At 50.4% G+C, this 19857-nt stretch overlaps 1 protein-coding gene across 2 annotated transcripts in view; it reads right to left on the reverse strand.

Moving 5' to 3' along the window:
• agap1 (ArfGAP with GTPase domain, ankyrin repeat and PH domain 1) overlaps window positions 1-19857 on the reverse strand; it is a gene marked incomplete in the record, with an annotated part of 127447 nt that overhangs the window by 84599 nt on the left and 22991 nt on the right. The window contains 1 exon segment of one of the 2 annotated variants that reach the window (XM_030354493.1): window positions 5132-8752. Within the exon segment in view, the coding sequence (XP_030210353.1) occupies window positions 5132-6521 (1390 nt within the window). 2 annotated transcript variants of the gene reach the window in all.

Below are 19857 nucleotides of genomic sequence, written 5' to 3' on the forward strand. Positions count from 1 at the left end.
ACACATAGAGCCCCACACACACACACACACACACACACACACTCACGGTCCAATTTGCTGCAGTTGTGGGTAGTCTAGAGGGAGACGAAGGGTGGGGGGGACGGTGGAGTGAACACGTAGTGGCAGCACAATGTTAAGAGGAGGAGGGGGATTCACACACACACACACACACAGAGGCCATCCACACATGCTCTTTAACCCTAGAATGACCTGGGACAAGGGGGAGGCAGAGCTGGCTAATTACCACAATGAGAGTCAGTGTGTGTGTGTGTGTGTGTGCGTGCGTGCGTGCGTGTGTGTGTGTGTGCGTGTGAGAGAGAGACAAGGAGCAGGACAAAGAAACAGCCTATAACCCAAGAAGCCTTCAGAGGACCATAGTCAGACAGGGGAGTGAGGGGGAGACTATGGGAACACTTAACATTGTTTTATTGCACATGCTTGTTTGCTTTGGCAATGAGCTGCATTTTCATAGCACGGGTGAGAGAGAGAGAGAGAGAGAGAGAGAGAGAGAGAGAGAGAGAGAGAGAGAGAGAGAGAGAGAGAGAGAGAGAGAGAGAGAGAGAGAGAGAGAGAGAGAGAGAGAGAGAGACTCCCTAGTCACGGCTCATTTACCACCCCACCCCACCCCCTCACATATCACGGCCGGATGCAGCATAATGCTGTCTGATGCTGGGGTTGTTATAAATGCAGCACTGCCTTGGCAACCGAGTCTCCATTAAGCAAACCACATGATGGTCGAAACCCCCCACCACACTGCCATCCGCCATACCTCCCTCCATCATTCACTCCATCCAACGGCCCTCGTAGCTGGTGTCCCCGTGTGTGTGTCTGTGTATGCGCATACATTCTTCTCCATGTGTTTTGCATGGCAGTGGAACCGAGAATGAATGCAGCACACAGTAGTTGGTTAATGTATGCGCACAGAGAGAGAGGAAGAGAGAGAGAAGGAGCCAGAGAGAGAGAGAGAGAGAGAGAGAGAGAGAGAGAGAGAGAGAGAGAGAGAGAGAGAGAGAGAGAGAGAGAGAGAGAGAGAGAGAGAGAGAGAGAGAGAGAGAACTGTGGAGCGAGGGAGAGATCAAAGACAAGAGTGAATAAGGAGCTTTCTTCATCTTGGATAGAATTCAACCTAACTATCGTGTGTGTGTGTGTGTGTGTGTGTGTGTGTGTGTGTGTGTGTGTGTGAAGTCCCTCCTCGGGGGAGGGCGGGGGGGCTGCCTTTTGACATGCATGTAGCACACGTATTACTTCTGCATGGCTGTGGAAATAGGTCACACGCCCACATACACACACATAAACAAAACAGAGACGCACACACACGCACATACACACTCTTCTCTTCATTTAAGACCACATGGACGGACTGACTTCCTGGACTAATCTCGAGCCACAGTCAGCAAAGAGTTTCGGGGTCAAATGTCAAGTCCTGTCCAATCTAACCACCCACACCCACCCAGTCAGTCAGCCACACACAGTGCCGTCAAAAAGGTGCACTGGACCTGTTTGTTATGGGTGCATTTATATTCAAGATACATTATCGAAATAATGATTATGACATAAATAGTATAGTCATGTTTCACGGTGTGATTGTACCACGGGAAGATGAGTGAAGTGGCTGGTACGGCCGGGGTGCTGCGTGAGGCAGAGCTGTGAGTCCTCCCGAGGGCAGTGTACTCCGCCGGAACGCGCCAGAACAACTGTGCGTTACACCAGAGTGTTCCTCCGGGGTCTCCCCGTCAATCAATGTTGATGCATTATCTATATTAGTGTTATTCAAAGTTACTGTAGGTACGCTTCAAGAGCTATTATACAATGACTCGTATTACTGAAGGTGCTACAGGTCAAATCGAGGGGCTATTATTGGAGATTTATTTGATACAAATGGCCTAGCCGTACGTCAACTATTAGTGAGTGAATTTCCTAGTGAGAATCTCATTTTGTATTTGACTTCGCCATCTTCGCCAGCTCCCGCTTCATTTCTGACCAATCAGGGCATCTCTTCCCTGATTGGTGCGTGGAATCCTTCTTGCCTATCAATCACGTATGTGAAACGTTGGGTGGGAGCAGATTTGGGAGGGGACCTTCTTTTGTCGGTTTAGTTTTTGAAATATCGGTCTCTTCCGCTCTTCTCTGCTCTTCCTCTCTCTCTCTCTCTCTCCAACTCTTGAATCATAACTACAGCAGCTTTGATAATAACTCAGTCACACAGTGCTTCTCAAGGCACACAGGGCCTCACAGAGCCAGTGCGGGGGTGTAGCATCCACCTGGGTGATGCACGGTCGGCCGTTAGCGGCAGAACACCCGCCACCGTGCTAGCCAAGTCACTAGCACGGTAGCGGGTGGCGTGCATCACCCAGGTGGGTGCTACTGGTCTATTGAAGACGGGGGTGGGGATGTCCCCACATCCCATAGTAATAACAGGGCCAGCTTGTTCCTCTTTAACCACACCACACCTGCCTGCCAGAAGACATTACACCATCAGTGAGTGGGCAGAGGAGCTGTCAGGGCCGACCGCAGATTGGACCGGGAGTCACTTCAAGGGGCCCCTGGTATTCTTGGAATGTGGAAGCCGGGGCTGTCGCACACACACAGACACACACTCTCGCACAAACACACACACACACGAACATCCCCCATTACCAGCTCCTCTGTAATAGCCACTGCTGTCATCAGGGTCGCACTAATCTTGTGGTCTAGAAAAGCTGCTCTTAGTTTGTGTGGTTGTGAGTGTGCACGCGTGTGCGTGCGCGTGCACGAGTGTTGCATGTGGATTCCAAGGTGCTTCGCTGGGATGTTTGCCGTCTGAGTGGACCGAATGCCGGATGGTCAGCATGTGTGTGTCTGTCTGTCTGTCTAGGCAGGCCAATCAGTCTATTTGTGTATGTCTGCCCATGTGTGTGTGTGTGTATGTGTCCAGCGTTAGTCACCTTGAACTTGCACTTTATTTTCCGTCTGTGGCCTAAACAGCCGGCAGATGTTGGTGTCCGGTTTATGTAGACACGCTTCGTTGACCCCAGACTGTGGGGTCAGACTATGAAATTAAACTTGACCGTAAAAATGTGATTTCAGAGCTACTATTTGAGTGCAATTCGTTAGGAATGACCATCCTTCAGCAATCAGCGAGTGAAAAGCTATGTGAGAATATCCCTTGACCTCACCCTGCCTCTGCACGAGGCCTTTGCGGTTCAAACTGCTCCTGGCTCCTTTTCCCCACCAATCAGGGCGTCTCCTCCCTGATCAGAGGGTTCTCTTTTAGGGGGGTTGCTCTTCTTCCCATTCCTGCTCTCCTGCATCGCAACTCTCGAGCACTGGCTTCAGCCCCGTTAACGACTGCAGGCACGGGCCAGGCTCATCATTAAGGTGCAGGGTAGAGAGAAGCGGGGTGACCAGTTTGACAGTTTTACCGCATTCAGACGGGGCCCAAGGGCGCTCGAGCGCAGACACGTTGCCATGAATAAAAAACACAGCTGACGAGGTGTGGTTTGGTTGGGGGGGGGGGCAATCTCTCTCTCTCTCTTATTGTCACTAGGGTGTCCGTCTGTCTGTCTGCAGTACAGTACGCGGTGACTTCCTCGTTGGCGTTTTCCAGAAGCCTGTTCACCAGCGGAAAGAGGATGTTTGAGGTGTATGTTTACTTGTGCGTGAGTGTGTACATGCATGAGCTATGCCATCAACGGCAGAGTGACACACATGCGTTCCTCTATTGAGCCCGACTTGCCTACCGCCTGATTAACAACTTCTAGCGAGAAAGAGGTGTAACCGCCGTTAAGTGTAGGCATTTGTTTAAAATGTTGGGAGTTTTTCTCAAACACACACCTCATTCTTGAGAAATCCTGCTCTCACCGGTGCTAAAATAAAACGCACTACACGTCGCAGTTTCTGTAGCCTGTAAAACAAGCTAAACTTCTGCACAATTACGCGCCCTATCTCTTAAACGGCAATTAAATAATGTGGTATGTGAGCAATAATTACGTTAACTACAACATATGCACAGACTGGATTCGTTCCAAAACGTACAGGGGAAACACAATCACCAAATAAAGACATGAATGCTTGCATTGTGGGAACCGTAGTCAGTTGAAGAGCGAACACTAAGCAGTAATAAGCTGTAGTAGAAGCCGGTTTTCTAGAACAATCTTTGGAGGACCTCTCACACTGGGGAGGGCCCTGCATGTGGTGGGCAAACAGTTTATTTTACAACCGAGAGAGTATCACCGCGGTGCGTGGGTTTTGGTTTGTTGGGTGTACTCTTTCACCGACTACAGACAACGGACCCAGCTTGACATCATATCTCACTGCGGCAAGGGGAGGAAGGAGGAGAAGGGGCGGAAGCAGAGAGGCTGAAGTAGGGCTCTGCGCTACCGTGCCTTACAGTGGTGGTGGAGTGAGCTAAAGAGACACGGGGGAAGGCTAATGAACGGTAAACGACGCAGGCCGGCCACTGGCCCCAGCGGGATCAAACACCACCCGCCTGTCAAGATCAAACACCACCCGCCTGTCATGAACAAACACACACGCACACACACACACTCAAGTACACTTGAGAAAGGAGCCTTCCACAGGCGAGAGGCAGTGTGAGAGGACTTGAGACCGACATGTCGGTGAGACGCCGATCTATCAATCAATTCAAACAAAGGGCTGAGGAAAACGAGTGCAGCAGACGAATCAATCAGGGGGAAAAGATTGGGCCCGTTATCAATCCCGAGTTTGACTGAACCAGGAACGATGGGAGCTCTTGCAGAGCTGCGGTAGAGACAGACAAGACTTAACATAACTTGTTTTACTCCACCTATTTCACCATAATCTACTCATTTACATGTGCGAGAGGGACAGAGAGCCAAAGACAGAGAGAGAGAGAATGACAGAGAGAATGACAGAGATAATAACAGAGAGAGAGTGACATTAGACAGACAGACAGACAGACAGACAGACAGACAGACAGACAGACAGACAGACAGACAGACAGACAGACAGACAGACAGACAGACAGACAGACAGAGAGAGAGAGAGAGAGACAGAGAGACAGAGGCAAAGACGGAGACAGAAACTAGAAAGCTCCAAAACAAAAACAGGGACAGAGTAGGGGCCGGGAAGCCAAGACCCCCGACCCCACGTAAGGGAGCCCCCCCGTTACCGTGCGTCGCCGCTCCGTTCATGCTCTCCGTGCTGGACTGGGACAGGAAGGCTCTCCGGGTGCGCCGCAGAGAACGCTCCGCGCCCACGGGGCTGCCCACGGGCGACCCCCCCTCTCCGCCGCCGCCGCCGCTACCGCCGCTGTCCCGGCGGGAGAAGATCCCGCTGAAGAAGCGCACCAGCCGCTTCTCGTGGCCGCTGGAGCGCCCGCCCCCGCCCCGCAGGAGGTGGAAGGCGCCCAGCCCCGTCCCCCGCTCCCCCTCGCCGCCGCCCCCCTCCCGGGACATGCGCTGCAGGTCGCTGTTGTCCAGCGTGCGGTTCTTCCCGGCGCGCGCGCGCTCCCGCCGGCTCAGCTCCGTGGCCGACGCCGTCTTGCTGAGCACGGCGCCGACCTCCAGGGTGCGGCTCTTCTCCCGGGGCGGGGCCGCCGCCGCCGCCGCCGCCGCCGCAGCCGCGTCTCGGGGCAGAGACGACGAAGAGGGGGCCACCGAGGAAGAGGAGCTGGAGGGAGGGGAGGAGGGAGAGGTGGCCGCGAGGAAGACGTTGTTGTTGCTCTGGTCTCCGGCGGCGGCGGCAGCGGCGTCGGAGGCGGGGCCTGCGGCGGCGTGGCGCCCGATGCAGCCGGAGCTGCCGTGGTGCTTCTCCTTGGACAGGGCGCGCAGCCGCAGCATCTCCACGCCCGTCCAGTGGCGAAAGCTGAAGCTCCGGCGCAACAGCCCCGGCTTGCCGTCTTGCGGGGGCGTGGCCTCCGGACTGGAGGCGCCGTTCTCGTTGCTCCCGGAGTCCCGGTCAGACGCCGGCGGTGACCGGGGCGAGACGACCTCGGCCATCTTCTCCTCTGTGCTTTTAGCCTTCAGGAGTCTTTTCCGCTTTGGAGTGCTGCCGTTCTCGGTGGGGGACGGCGTCCCGTTGGCGTTGGCGTCCCCGAAGCCCCTCCCTCCCCCCTGAGGTGGGGACACGGCGGGCGGCGTCTCGGCCAGCGGGCTGGTCGCCGGCTCCCGGGCCTCCTTCTTGAAGAGGTGCTTCCGGGCCAGCTTCAGCCGGCCCAGCTCCAGCTGCCCCGTGCTGAACGTCCGGAAGTTCCTCATGCGCCGGTGCGACGGCGAGCTGAAGTCGTCCGTCTCCTCTTCCTCCACCACCTCGCGCAGCTGCTCGAGCAGCGCGCCGCGCTTCCGCTCGGAGGAGCAGTCGCGTCGCGCGGCGGCGCACGTCTTGGCGTTGTCCGGACGGCGGCACGGCGCGGGGCTAACGTCGTTGTCGTTGTTGTTATTGGCGCTGGTGCTCCCATCTTCCGCGCTCTCCTTCTTCACCAGGGTGAGGGAGATGCGGTACACGGTTTTCCTGGTTGGCGTATCGCGCTCCATCGTGTCCTCGCTGGTGATAAGTTGCATTCTTCACCGACCCAGCAACGTGGACCGTGCGCAAATATAAATAAAGACTTTATTTAGGTTTTTTAACGCTGCAAAACGTTCCGAAGAAAACAGCGCACGGAAACGAGCAGCATGAAGAGGCGAGGAGACAGTTGGCACTTCAGACTATCCAGATGTGCGGAGAGAGAGAGATGGGACTCAGTCGCCGGAAATACATTCCAGTTATCCCAACGGAATTTTTTAACTGGTAACAAATGAAACACCCACACGTCCGTCCTCTCTGTTTAAAACCGCGTACTGCCCCGGGGGCTGCTGACAAGCAGAGCTTTACAAACCCACCAGAAACAAACTACCAACCGGGCCCTGTCTGATCCCGTCTGGATACCCGCTTTCCCTCGACCCGCTTTCCCTCGACCCGCTCGTGACGGCGCACGTTCACCTGCTTTCCTTTCCCTTTATTGACGTTCCAGCTCCGGTGATTCGCCCCATTATAGACCGAGAACCGAGAAATCCTGACACCGTGGCCCGGGCGCAGCGAGCGCGACGTCCCCCATTGTGTGCGCGCACATCCCCCGCGGCGAAGCCAGCTTGCGCTCTCCAGCTGATGAAGTGCACTTCGGCGCTTTCATCGCGCCGGGTACAATTATGATGCAAATGGGATCGGCGGTAAAACAAGCGAAACAAGAGTGTCTGCCTGCCCGCTTTCCTCGTGTCTCGCTCCCGCGGTGGCTCTTACTTAAAAGACGAAGAAAAAAAAGAAAGCGAGCGAGCGCGCGGCAGTCCCGTATCCCTCGCACCAGGCTCCTCTCTGTTTTACTCACAGGACAGTCTGCACGGGGACATGGATCACCCAGGAGAAGGGAGACCGGCTGGAACACACGGAATGGATCTCAGAGGAACAGGACAGGATTTTTGTCTTTTACATTTCGCTTGTCACTAGTGAGGTGATGTTAAAACGTGATGATGTGATAATTAATGGTGAATAATAAATTGCGAAATAAGATATTAGGCTAGAAGTATTCCAAAAAAAATGACCTAATGCGCAGAAGCAAATACTATAGGCATGATCTCAGATTAAGGTGTTCTTTCCTTTTTGCACAATATATTAAATTCCTTATTGACGTATATATAATACTATCGACCAAATAGAGATAAGATTTTGCAGCGCTTATTTATTTGCATTGCATCTCTTTTTGGCATCCCCAAGACACGCAGTTCGCCCAATGCAGGGCACCGTGATCCATTCCGGGTTTTGCAGCGTGCGGTTCCCTTTCAGGGAGGAGTTTAGCCTCCCCTCCCTGTCCATCAAGACCTTTAAAGCTCCCCGCGACGGAGATAACCTGAAGAACGGCAGCAAGGAGCGATAACATATCTCCGAATAAAGAGTGTCAAGAGGGCTTTTCTGCTCCACACGGGAGACGTCTTGCCTCGTCAGACACATGGACATGTTAAACGACACACTGATATTAATTCACAAGTGAATTATGATGAGTTGTAGGTCTAAACGAAATGACTCCCTACTAGGTAATGCGATTTTTTTTTTCGCATCTATAATTGTTGAATTCACCATGTAGTCAATTGAAAGTCATTCCTATTTCGATCTTCTTAATTCTTTATAGTTTTTCTGGGCAGGTCAGTGTGGCGCTGATGAGATTAGCAACAACCACCAATAGCCTAGATTCTCTTAACGCATCACCTTCGACAATCTCTGGATCGTTACTCCAGATTAGGAGGGGATTAGCGGAAGCCGTGATCAACTTTCACCCAACCACACACACACACACACACTCCTGATCGGTAGCCGAGCGGTGAACGCGGAACGCATTCTCGTATACAAAACACACACACACCAACACAATTTAATTGGCAAGAAGAGAAAATTCACACTACTCTCGATTTCACCCAGGTTATATATAAAGGTTATAAATAAAGTCATCACAGACACACAAATAAATAAAGTCATCACACATACAAGCACACAAACACACACACACCAGTGTGGAAGTGACAGGTACATCAACCGACAAACTACGAATGGCGTACAGGTTTCCCTCCCCCTCTCTCCCTATGTCGCTTTTCCCCACAATGTTTCGGTTTTGAGGCATTCGGTGGGTAGGCCTACCAACACACATCACCCCACCAACACACGCCTGTCCCCTCCTCTCGGCTTGCACAAGGGGACGACCGGTAAATTATACACATTGCGGGGGAGCCATCCGTCGCGATCGCAACATCAAACGGAACCCATCCCAGTCTTCCCCCCGTTTCATCACCCGCAGCCCCCCGACACACACCCACCCCTCAAAGCCCCCCGTCGCCCTCTCCTTCCCCCAGTGCGGGGGGAGAGCGTGCGAAGCAAGGGAGCGTGTGTGTGCAACAATGTCGAGAGTATATGTAACGTCTGTGGGGAGGTCACACCAGGCAGAAATACCATCACCACAGCCGGGAAATGTGTTGGATTGACCGCCATTGATATTCGATATTCTGTGCAATAAATGCACGGTTTTCTCTATTAACTACAAGTGAGGAAGGAAAACATTGTTGTACGACTAATGATGGTACAAGTCGAGGGGGGGGGGGGGGGGGGGGGGGGGAGTAAGAGAAATGCTGCAATAAAGGTAGGATTACCGGGGGGTTTTTTACGGCCCGTTCCTCCGCAGTCTCAACTGACGGTAGGGGAGCTGGGGTAATCACAGACCAAGACTGTGAGATATACATCTATAGGCTCTGCTTTGTTGAGAGGGAGACACTCACACAGAGAGAGACAGAGGTAGAGAGACTCACAAAGAGGGAGAGAGAGACTCACACTGAGGGAGAGAGAGACAAAAGTAGAGAGAGAGAGAGAGAGACAATGGTAGTGGAGTGAGAGACTAGCCTAGGCAGAGAAATTCACACATAGGAAGAGAAAGAGAGACTCCCAACAGAGCGAGGGGGAGTGAGAGACATAGAAAGAGAGATACAGAGAGATAGGAGTGGGGGGTCTACCTGTCCTGCTCTAAAAAGGGTGTACATTCCACACTTTACCGTTGGTTTGTATGCAAATTAGAGACTCATAATTGGGAAGTAAAAATTGCAGAATACATTTTGTAATTCGGGCGCGCTTATGGATGTTGTATACTATGAATTATGCTCTGTTCCAACCGCTTAACTGTTTTTTTTTTGTATTTCTTTGCATTAGTGAAAGAGAGAGAGAAAGCAAGAGAGAGAGAGCAAGAGGGAGAAGAATAGACTGGAAAGAGACAACGATAAAAAGAGCATGAGAGAGCAGAATGAGCTGAAATGCTAATGATGTGGAGTGGGATAGAGTGTAATAACAAGGCTTCTCCCCTCATGACCTCCCGGGGCCAGAGCAGCACAGCAGGGGGACATTCAGACGTGCTCTGCTCCATGTGAAACATCTTTTTAAGGGAAAAGGGAATGAGAATGAGATTTTCGGGGTCCAGCCAGGCAAGGCGTGTCAGCCTCACGTCATGCCCTGTTTAGGATCCGGGCTTTGAAACGACCGCCCCTGTTGAGGTGTGGCGTTCATCACAACATTCCTTCTTCTTATCCCGGTTCCCAACAGTCCGACGCCATTCGAGCGCTTTACTGTTTTTCCCTCATTCGTTACATCGTCTTTTTTTTTGTAGTGATATGGTGTAACTTTTAAATGAATAAATAAAAACGATTCACCTTGAGGTGACAGATTCGGTATCACACCGCTTTGATGCTCAACAGAAAGCAGATATACCACATCAAAGATAGACCTAGGCAGTACCGTACAGCCTCATTAGTAAACTCCTCCGCATTTTTCCAAACACACACCCCCACTCTTCCGAACCCGTCTTTTTGATTGATTGATTGATTGCTTTGGCCCTCATCCAAACTGGCACAAAAGGAGGAGGGGGCGGGCCCAAGGTCGACCTATAGCCACAAAAGGAGGAGGGGGCGGGTCCAAGGTCGACCTATAGCCACGCGGGCCGAGCGCTGCCTCAGGCCATGCATGGCTGTTGTTGATTTAGAGGTTATGGAGATGGGTTGGGTTCTGTGTGGCGGTTGGGAGTGTAGCACCAACCGCAGCAGGGCTGAAGGGTGGTGCTGGGAGCAAATAAGGACGACCGTGGTGTTGGAAGCAATGTATATTTAGTTTATTACATGCAAATATGAAGTACATTTTGACATTTGAGAGTAAAATGTTCAAAAAACCACTCGTTTTGGTTTGGCTAACGTCTGGGGTACCTATAATCTCCTCGTCTTTAGATCAAAACTACTCCATTCCGATGTTGAATTTCACACGTGTGCACACACACACACACAAGCGCAGCCCTTTTTCCTTACATGTTTCACATCTCTAGTCGACACGTTGGTGTCAGTTTCGGCGCCTCGATTTCAGCGACGCAGGTGTTCCAGTGTCCCCCCCCCCTCCCCCCCCCCCCCCCCCGATGTTCCATTTAAGAAACGCTGTTTATAAACTCGATTCGCCCCCCTCCATGAGGTCAGACTAAATGGAATGGTGCAGAGCACGTAAGGGGGGGTCCAAGATGGACAGTGGGTCATAAATTACCCAGGATTCCCCTGGAGGGGCCGGGAGCCTTATCACAAGGTCCACAGACTGCTCCGCCCTGACCCAACCACCACCACCCAGATCCAATCCCTAGGCTGCTGTTTCACCTGCACATCAGGGTGGAGGTCAGATGAGCTAGCTGGAAGATCAGAGAGAGAGAGAGAGAGAGAGAGAGAGAGAGAGAGAGAGAGAGAGAGAGAGAGAGAGAGAGAGAGAGAGAGAGAGAGAGAGAGAGAAAGAGAGAAAGAGGAAGGGAGAGAAAGAGAGGAAGGGAGAGAGAGAGAGAGAGGGAGGTAGGGAGGGAGGGAGGGAGAGAAAGAGAGAGAAATTCCTTTTGAATGTAAAAACTAAGCGATAAAGAAATGGAGGGCGAGAGAGAGAGAGAGAGAGAGAGAGAGAGAGAGAGAGAGAGAGAGAGAGAGAGAGAGAGAGAGAGAGAGAGAGAGAGAGAGAGAGAGAGAGAGAGAGAGAGAGAGAGAGAGAGAGAGAGAGAGAGAGAGAGAGAGAGAGATTCCTTTTGAATGTAAAGCTTTAACTGGTGGACTTCCAGGGGGGGGTATAGGTGTATGGGGGGGGTCTTTGCCGAACACAAAGTGGAAGATGAAGCACCTTCAGCGGTCAGCCAGAGGCGCCTCCCCAGAGGAACTAAGGTGGAAGTAAAGGAACAGCATCCCCATTCATTATTTAAGTGAACTATTTCCACCCTTTTCTTCTCTAACCCCGCACGTCACCGTCCTTTGTTGAGGACTCGGAGCGAGGGAAGTGACAAGTGGCACGCGCCGGTCAACAACGCCAGAACTTCCTGTCCCATAACACGTGGTCCTCCTCTGAGGGCCTCAACACCGGAGACCTGGAGCTCGTTCTCACAGGCCCGCGTGCAGGACAATCGATGAGCAGCGTTTCCGGCTGTTTCCGGCCTTCGGAGAAGCCCCGGGAAGTTGTCTACCGGGGTGGAGATCTGCGGATCGATGTGAACGACGCGCGGCTATGTTCTTTACCCCGGGGAGAGACTGAATACTTCTGGACTAACACAGAGAGCCTCGCAGATCGCTTCATAGAGTGAGAGACCCCCCCCCCCCCCCCCCCCACCCCCACCCCCCTCTGGTGAACCACTGGCAGAGAACGAAGGAAAGGGGGGAGGAGAGAGGAAGAGAGATGTACCATTATTCTGCGGACTTCCTCACCCTCTCCTCCCCTGTTCCATTTATCCCTCCCCCCCCCCCTCGCCCTATACTACACATGAAATATGCATGCTTGGCCTCAACCACTAGTTACTGCAGGCTGAGCTGAAGCATTTCAACGGTGCATGTGTGGGGAGCTGCGTGACGGCCCCTCACACACCCTCAGTCAGACACACACCCACAGTCAGACACACACCCACAGTCAGACACACACACACCCACACACACACCCACACACACACACACACACACACACAGAGCTCTGCATTGACGTCCACACCTCTCAAAGCTAATGGCCATGGCTCACACAGCTGGTGGCGGACACGCACAGAGAACACTCAGCTCAGGAGAGTGTGAGGAGAAGGCCAGATGGACAGGAGAGGGACTAGAGACTAGACACTAGAGTATAGGGCACAGCAGAAACTAGAGTCGATTCTAGAGTAGAGACTTTGATGGAGAGCCGAATAGAGAGTAGAGTAGAGACTGGAAAGGATGGTACAGCAGATTTTCCATGTTCACTTATATCTCTCCCCCCACCCCAAGCAAGATTGGGTCAATTCAGAAAGGCCTCCTGCTGGCTGATTGTCATGAGCGTGCACACACAGACTTTTTTTTTGTTACGGGATAGGATAGTCTCCTTAATGTTTAGAAGAAGAAAAATAGATTGGAAAAAAAATGCCTTCATCAGCACGAGCAGCAATGACTTGCTTGTTAACACACAGTGACACAACGCACACGGCACGTACGTAACAATCAATAACCTATGTTCACACAAAACCAGTTAGACGCTGCACTAGGATTCAGCCACACATGCCTAAGCACTCGCATACACACACACATAAACACACAAACTTTGAATGGAGGCCTATCAATCTTGGAATCAACAGTAGCCCCATCTAGTGGTAGACTAGGCAATGGGCCACAACACAGTCACAGTCGACGTGGATCCATTATAGAAGTACCGCATGTTCAGCCGCACAACACGCATAGCCTCAAAACAGTTACAACCAGAAGCAAAAAGACAGGATGTATTTTATGTTTGCCACATTTTGGGACGCATTGTGTCATCGGTGCTGGTGCCTCATGCTGTACTCGTGATGTGGATGTGTGTGTCTTTTCCAGAGCCAACGTGAGGGCTGTGAAGACCCACTCCTGTCTTACAAATGCGGGCTGAGTGGAAACAGCCCAGTCTAGAGAGGCTGCAGCGACATGCATGTCTTTCAACCAAAAACAATCCAAAGTGTGTGTCCACACATTGGTACAGAAATCGAATAAGCATACACATTTTGGATTGCGAGATCGGACTGAGAGATAGATTGATCACGTGTGTGTGTGCAGGCGTGCTTGTGTGGTGCGTGCGTGCGTGTGTCTTTACCTGTGAGAGGAGCCATGGAACAAGGTGACGGCACCGATGGTGGACATAAAGGAGAGAGAAAGTAGGGAAAATATATGTTAATTTGGTTGATTTTTTTTCCTCATCTTTCACACAACTGGCTGAACTTTGACGTTATTCATTATTCACCTCAACGTGGCTTATGATTGAAAGCCGGGCTTTGCAAACACAATAAACTAAATGAATAAAATCCGGCCTTCCCGTCCACGGGTCAGTGGTTTTGCTGACCCTATTAATAACATGCTAATCCTAACCATAGCACTGCTGTTATTGTGTCTCTCCGGCGTCTCCGAGCCACAATGGAGACGGTTCGACACGCAGAGTCGAAGGAGCGTTTCAAAGACCCCTTCCCGCCCTCTGAGCGGCAGACAGACACGGGGAATAGATCAAATCATCCCATTTCCATTTTTTTTTTTTATTTCCAGTGTATCGACGTGGAACTGTGGGAGGCAGTTCCGCTGATGCGGGGAAAATCTAGATGTACACACACACACACACGCGCCGTGTCAACAACACACACACATAACCACACACTGTCAACACACACACCATAACAAACTGATTAGCCCCGCCAGAGACAGATGACCTTGCTTGAAATATGTTCCATACAAAGGCGAGGGGTTCAGGGTTGTGTGTGTGTGTGTGTGTGTGTGTCGGTGTGTGTGTGTGTCGGTGTGTGTGTGTGTGTGTGTGTCGGTGTCGGTGTGTGTGTGTGTGTGTGTGTGTCGTGTCGGTGTGTGTGTGTGTGTCGGTGTGTGTGTGTGTGTCGTGTGAGTGTCGGTGTCGGTGTGTGTGTCGGTGTCTATGTGTGTGTGTCGGAGTGTGTGTGTGTCGGTGTGTGTCGGTGTGTGTCGGTGTGTGTCGGTGTGTGTGTGTGTGTGTGTCGGTGTGTGTGTGTGTGTGTGTGTGTGTGTGTGTGTGTGTGTGTGTGTGTGTGATGAGCAAGAGGTAAAATAATTTAAGGTGAGGTGAAAATGAAAAGGAAGGACAAGAGAGCGCGTGAGGGTGGGTGGGGATTGGGCAGGTGGTCCTAACCCCCACCTCCCAGGAGCATCACCCCCACCAATCCCTGGAAGTCCCGAGGGGCAGGGCTGTTGCCATAGTGACCGGGACCAGCCGGTGCCGTTCTAGGTATCGCCGTAGCAGTTGACGGACACAAGGAGTACAGAATGATTGAGTGAGTGAGTGAGTAGATACGTGTACTTCAATGTAGTGCCACTAAGGCCATCAGTCTGAAGGAGGGGGGGTTAGTCTTAGTGGCTCAGGGAGGCAGCTAGTGTCAACCAGGAGATTGCTGGTTCGGTCCCCGGCTTATCTTCTCTTTAGTGTCGAGGTTAGGGATGGGTCAGAATATTTGATTATTCGATTATTCGTTCCCGAGGGTCACAGTCGATTTTTTTAACATTTGGACCGTTAACATTTCTTCCCATTCAAATAAACAAGAATTAACGGATGGGACTAATGTTGGACAGGTGTCCAAAGGCATTATCCCGCTTGTACCATGGTCACTTTCCATAGAAAGACCATTCATTTATAGGGGGATTATTTGTTTAACAACACGGTGGATGTGCGCAGAATTAACGCCATAAGTAAATGTGAATGTCTGGATGCATAGGTGTAGACTGGCTGAATGTTAAAAAAAAAAATGGCAAAGAGCTTGGGGTGGGATCAGGCCTGAAAAGCGTTATTCAAGAGCACTCCATTCACGTTTCAATACCTTGTAACTACACTATGAGTTAGAGGCCCTGCCATACAAATAGGCAACTGACAAAAATGCAAACCAAGATGAGCGCACAAAGGGAGCCGGCGTCGCACAAAAGGTTCACACACACCACCTGTCCCCTGGGCTCAGTCCACTAATCCTTGACTCCCCACGCGGCCCGCTCCTCCAATCAAAACACAGCAGGGGCGGGGCTACCGGAGCAGCAAGCCCCGCCTCCTCCCATTCCAGCAACCCATGCCGTTGTTCTCCCCCCAAAACGACCCCCTCCAGGGGGCAGGGGGCAGGGCCAACCCAGGCTCTCCCTCCTACACGGGTGCATGCCAGGTACTAGTGTGATGAGCACGCTCTGAACCGAGGTGAGGACCCAGATGGTCCCCTCTGTGTGTTTGACAGCGTCTACGCCGGAGCACGTAGCCTGGAGGTGCGCCGCGGTGCCCAGATGTTGCCCGTCCCACCGGAGGACGCGCTCGCTCACCTTCAGGAAGAAGCGCGGACTCGCGGGAGGTTCAAGGCGCCGCTGTCACGGGGAAAAGAGATCCGCCGGCAGCTAGGGCGTTGACGATGAGCGCGTCACCGCAGGAGCCGAGCTTATAACCGATGTCATTCCCTGTTTGTTTTTTGACATCATCCCTGTTTTTTTTTTGTTTTTTTGGGTGGACGTAACAACAGTGCATGTGGTGTGTGTATGATGAGAAATATTAATTATTGTTTGGTTATTATAATGGGCCGTCTCCAATCCTTTGTTCAAGGGGCTTCTGGAGCAACAAAACATCCGTTGCTTTGCGCGCGAGGGGGATGGACAGTCTGTTAAACATATGGGGGATTTCTTGTGTGTCCGATTACTATTTAGCATTTCTAGGCTTGAGGCTCACTACGTCTGTTAATGAACAAACACACAAAAAAAAAAAACACACACACACTTAAGTCAACAGTTACAATAATTACATTTCCATAACAAGTGCTCGTAGCAAACACTCTTCTCTTGTGGGGTTATGCCTTTGCGGTAGATGGCCAATAATAAAGTAAAGAAACACGTCAAGTCCTAGATCACGTCCAAGTTTTATCCCTCTTGCCGCGTTCGGACTTGGCGGCAGCTCACCTGGCTCAGGCCAAGGCAGGCTACAGACTAGGACCAGCAGCCAGTATTGAGGTCTCCAAGGTTTTTCTCAGAGGAGTGAAGCTACAACGTGACTATCTGCTCTTCACTTCTGCGTTTTGGGAATACTGCGCGGCTTACTTAGGCTTCCGACTGACAGACTTTAATCAGATCAAAGTGGTGTATCTGCAAACCACAGGGATACGTGGCTTTTCGCCGTGGTCAGCATAAACCCAAACCGTCCCGCGGTCGACCGACGGCAATAACCTGGTTATGCTGATCTGCGCAGACCGCCACCAGGACCCCTTTCATAATGTCCTCTGCCCAGGACAAATGGAACCTGATCCATTACAAGACGGCTAACCAGTCTGGTGTTTCAGTGTGTGTCCATTTAGCATGGACATCAGTTTGTTGGTTATACTATGGTTTAGCAGCACTGGTAAAGGTCCCCCGTGAGTTTCAATAAGAATATAGATAACAATATCATACCGTCATAAGCAAATGTACGACACCCTCCCATTGGTTGATTGTATTCAAATGGAGAAGAGCCATAGTGCATTACACACAAGACACTATTCAAACGTTCAGAACGCAACAAACATGAAGTTAAGGTACATTTTGTGTTTGGATGCTCTGTTCCGCACTTGCCGTTTCATGGATTATAAATGATTATATTATAATTTAAGTGTATCCAATTTTAATTATCTCCTGGAACGGGATTGGAGTAGGGGACTGTCAACTGGGAAGTCTCCTGGGCATAGCGGAGCATGCTGACGCGCTCACACACACACACACACACACACACACACACACACACACACACACACACACACACACACACACACACACACACACACACACACACACACACACACACACCATTAGAATGCAAAGAAGATACAACATATTCGCCGCCAGTAAAATATCTGTGTGACTGAGTTTGAGGGTGTTTGATCCCCTTGAAGTAGGTGAATCATGCAGGATAAATCCATCTTGTGAATCGCCCTCGCATATATAAAGGCTGACGTAAATATGAAAAATGTTGGATTGATGAAAAAAAATTGTGGTGATTAATCATGAATATCACAATGGTTGTACGGTTAAACGACAAAATTGAAATAAAGAAATGCTTGCATACTGTATGTATTGAATATGGTATGCATCGGTTCCCCCGACAACCAACCACAAGCACCCCCCACCCTCACCGCCCTCCCCCTAGCTAGCCTGCAAGAAGCGTGACGACCACTCTGTGTCCTCTTGAGGAAGTCACCCTGCCAGTCATGATCACAGCCCAAGCTGGTTGCCAGGCAACCAGACAGTGGTTGGTTCAAATCCACAGGAGTGTCCTTGAGCAACTGAAATAGACCTGAAACAAACCGATAAGCTGGTAGTGGCTGCATATGAAAGAGAAGTGACCACTGCACTGGGTGGGACTATAAGAGCAATCTAATGCAATGTAATTTATTCAGCCGACTGGAAGCTTTCATATATATATATGTTGTGTGGCATTTTGGTTTTTGGTTGTTCTAACATTGATGTGGCCAGATATCTCTTTTACACTATGGTAAAATAAACAACTAAAATGGTCACTTTCTGAGAGGCCAGTAGCGATATAAAAAAGTAATCTCGGAACCTGGAGGGTGTCTGTGACACACAAAGATAAGGCTCCACAGGATATGGTTCGTGGTGTAAAAGCTAAGACTCATTGCTGCCGCCTAGTGGTCGGCCTCCCAGGGTACACCCGGAGGCACGCTAACTGTCATCAACATGATGAAAGAGACCGGAAAACATGCATTCAACAACTATTATTTGAGTTTTATTTGTTTGAAATTTCATATCGCCATCAGTTAGTTTAGCGTGAAAAATCGGACCCATTAGTGAATAAGTGTTACGAGCAACAGCTGTGTTTATCCTATAAAGACACATCTGTGAAAGCAGTCAATGGATTTATTTGTTTACTTGATATAACACATGTCTATTGAGTGATGACAAAAACATGGGCTGAGTTTAGCCATCCTTTCAAATTGGTCGTTGATGAACACCTTCTACGATTGATTAAATTAATTGTTACCTTGCCAAACACACAAACACACTTTTTTGTTACGTGGTCAGCATTTTAATCAGTAGTAGTAATTAGTTAAACATTCAAACTGTATTTGAAATTCAGGCAGGAAAACTGTTCTTAAAGAATACATTTATTATTATCTTATCGCTGAGAAAAAGGATTTAAAAGCCACTGAAAGTAGTTCCAATAACTTCACTTATTTCATTAGGACCCGACGGCAGCGCCTAGTAAACAGAAAACCGGGTTTTGCTGAGTAGAAACGTGGGACGTCTTTGAAATTGTAATGCGCTGATACTTCCAACAGAGGGCGCTGTTGTGTTTTGTCCTTGTTGGCTCCCCTTGATATGGATCAGGCAGCAGTGTTTTATTTGATCAGTCTGCTGCCTATGTTATTGATCGTTTTTCACAATTATTGAATAAGTGTTCAGTATTGTAAGTGAAAATACATTGTTCAGTCACATTTGTGACATTAGCATCAGTGAGCAAAACATTTTCACACTGAAATCAGCTGTCTTTGTATTACCTCTCCCTTCCACATAACCACACCCACACCTACAAACACATTTAGGCTCTCTTGCTTGACAAAAAGACATTCGAGGTTCTCCATGTGTGGTCATCACACACACACACACACACACACACTCTAGCGTGCCATGCAACATTGAAACAGGCGACGTATCGCTTGCTCAGCGAATGTACGAAGGCTTAGAGCGCAGGCCCTAAGCGAGCATCCAGTTCCTCCCAGTGACACAGATAGGACGGGAACAGATTGTGATGAATGAGTGAATCAGGCGGGTGAACTCCCCAAAGGGACATCATGACGGGGATGTGACTGGGTTAGGAATGAAGGCCTGCTGCCAGTTCGTTTGATTTTGGCGGCGGAAGAAGAAGAAATACATTGTCACTACTGATGACGCCATTTTGGTGAGGTCACGATGAGAAATGTCCCGGTAAGCCCAATTAGTGACAGAGCTCTTAAGTGTGTTTTAAAGCAGGACTTGGAGTTGGGCAACATAGGTACCGGGTTCGATCCCTCATGTCAGCTGACTAACCAGTATGGTTAGGCAACAATTGTAATCACGCAAGTTAGAAATGAGTCAGTGGCAATTTCCCACAAAAACTAAATCACTATCGGATTGAACAGACGATTATCAATCCCACTCCTTTTACCGTCGCCGAATGATCAACGTATGTTTAGTGGGTTTGCGAGAAAAACCATCCATTGACATATAGACACCACTACAGGGATGCAGAGCGGTATTGTATGGGAATACAGAGTGGATGTCGGCAGAGGGTTTGAATGGATGAGGTCAGGTGACCTGCTGACATCACCTCCTGCCGGTCACGGCGGAAGGC

The sequence above is a fragment of the Gadus morhua genome, chromosome 4 (genome assembly GCF_902167405.1).
Source record: "Gadus morhua chromosome 4, gadMor3.0, whole genome shotgun sequence".
Taxonomy (NCBI): domain Eukaryota; kingdom Metazoa; phylum Chordata; class Actinopteri; order Gadiformes; family Gadidae; genus Gadus; species Gadus morhua.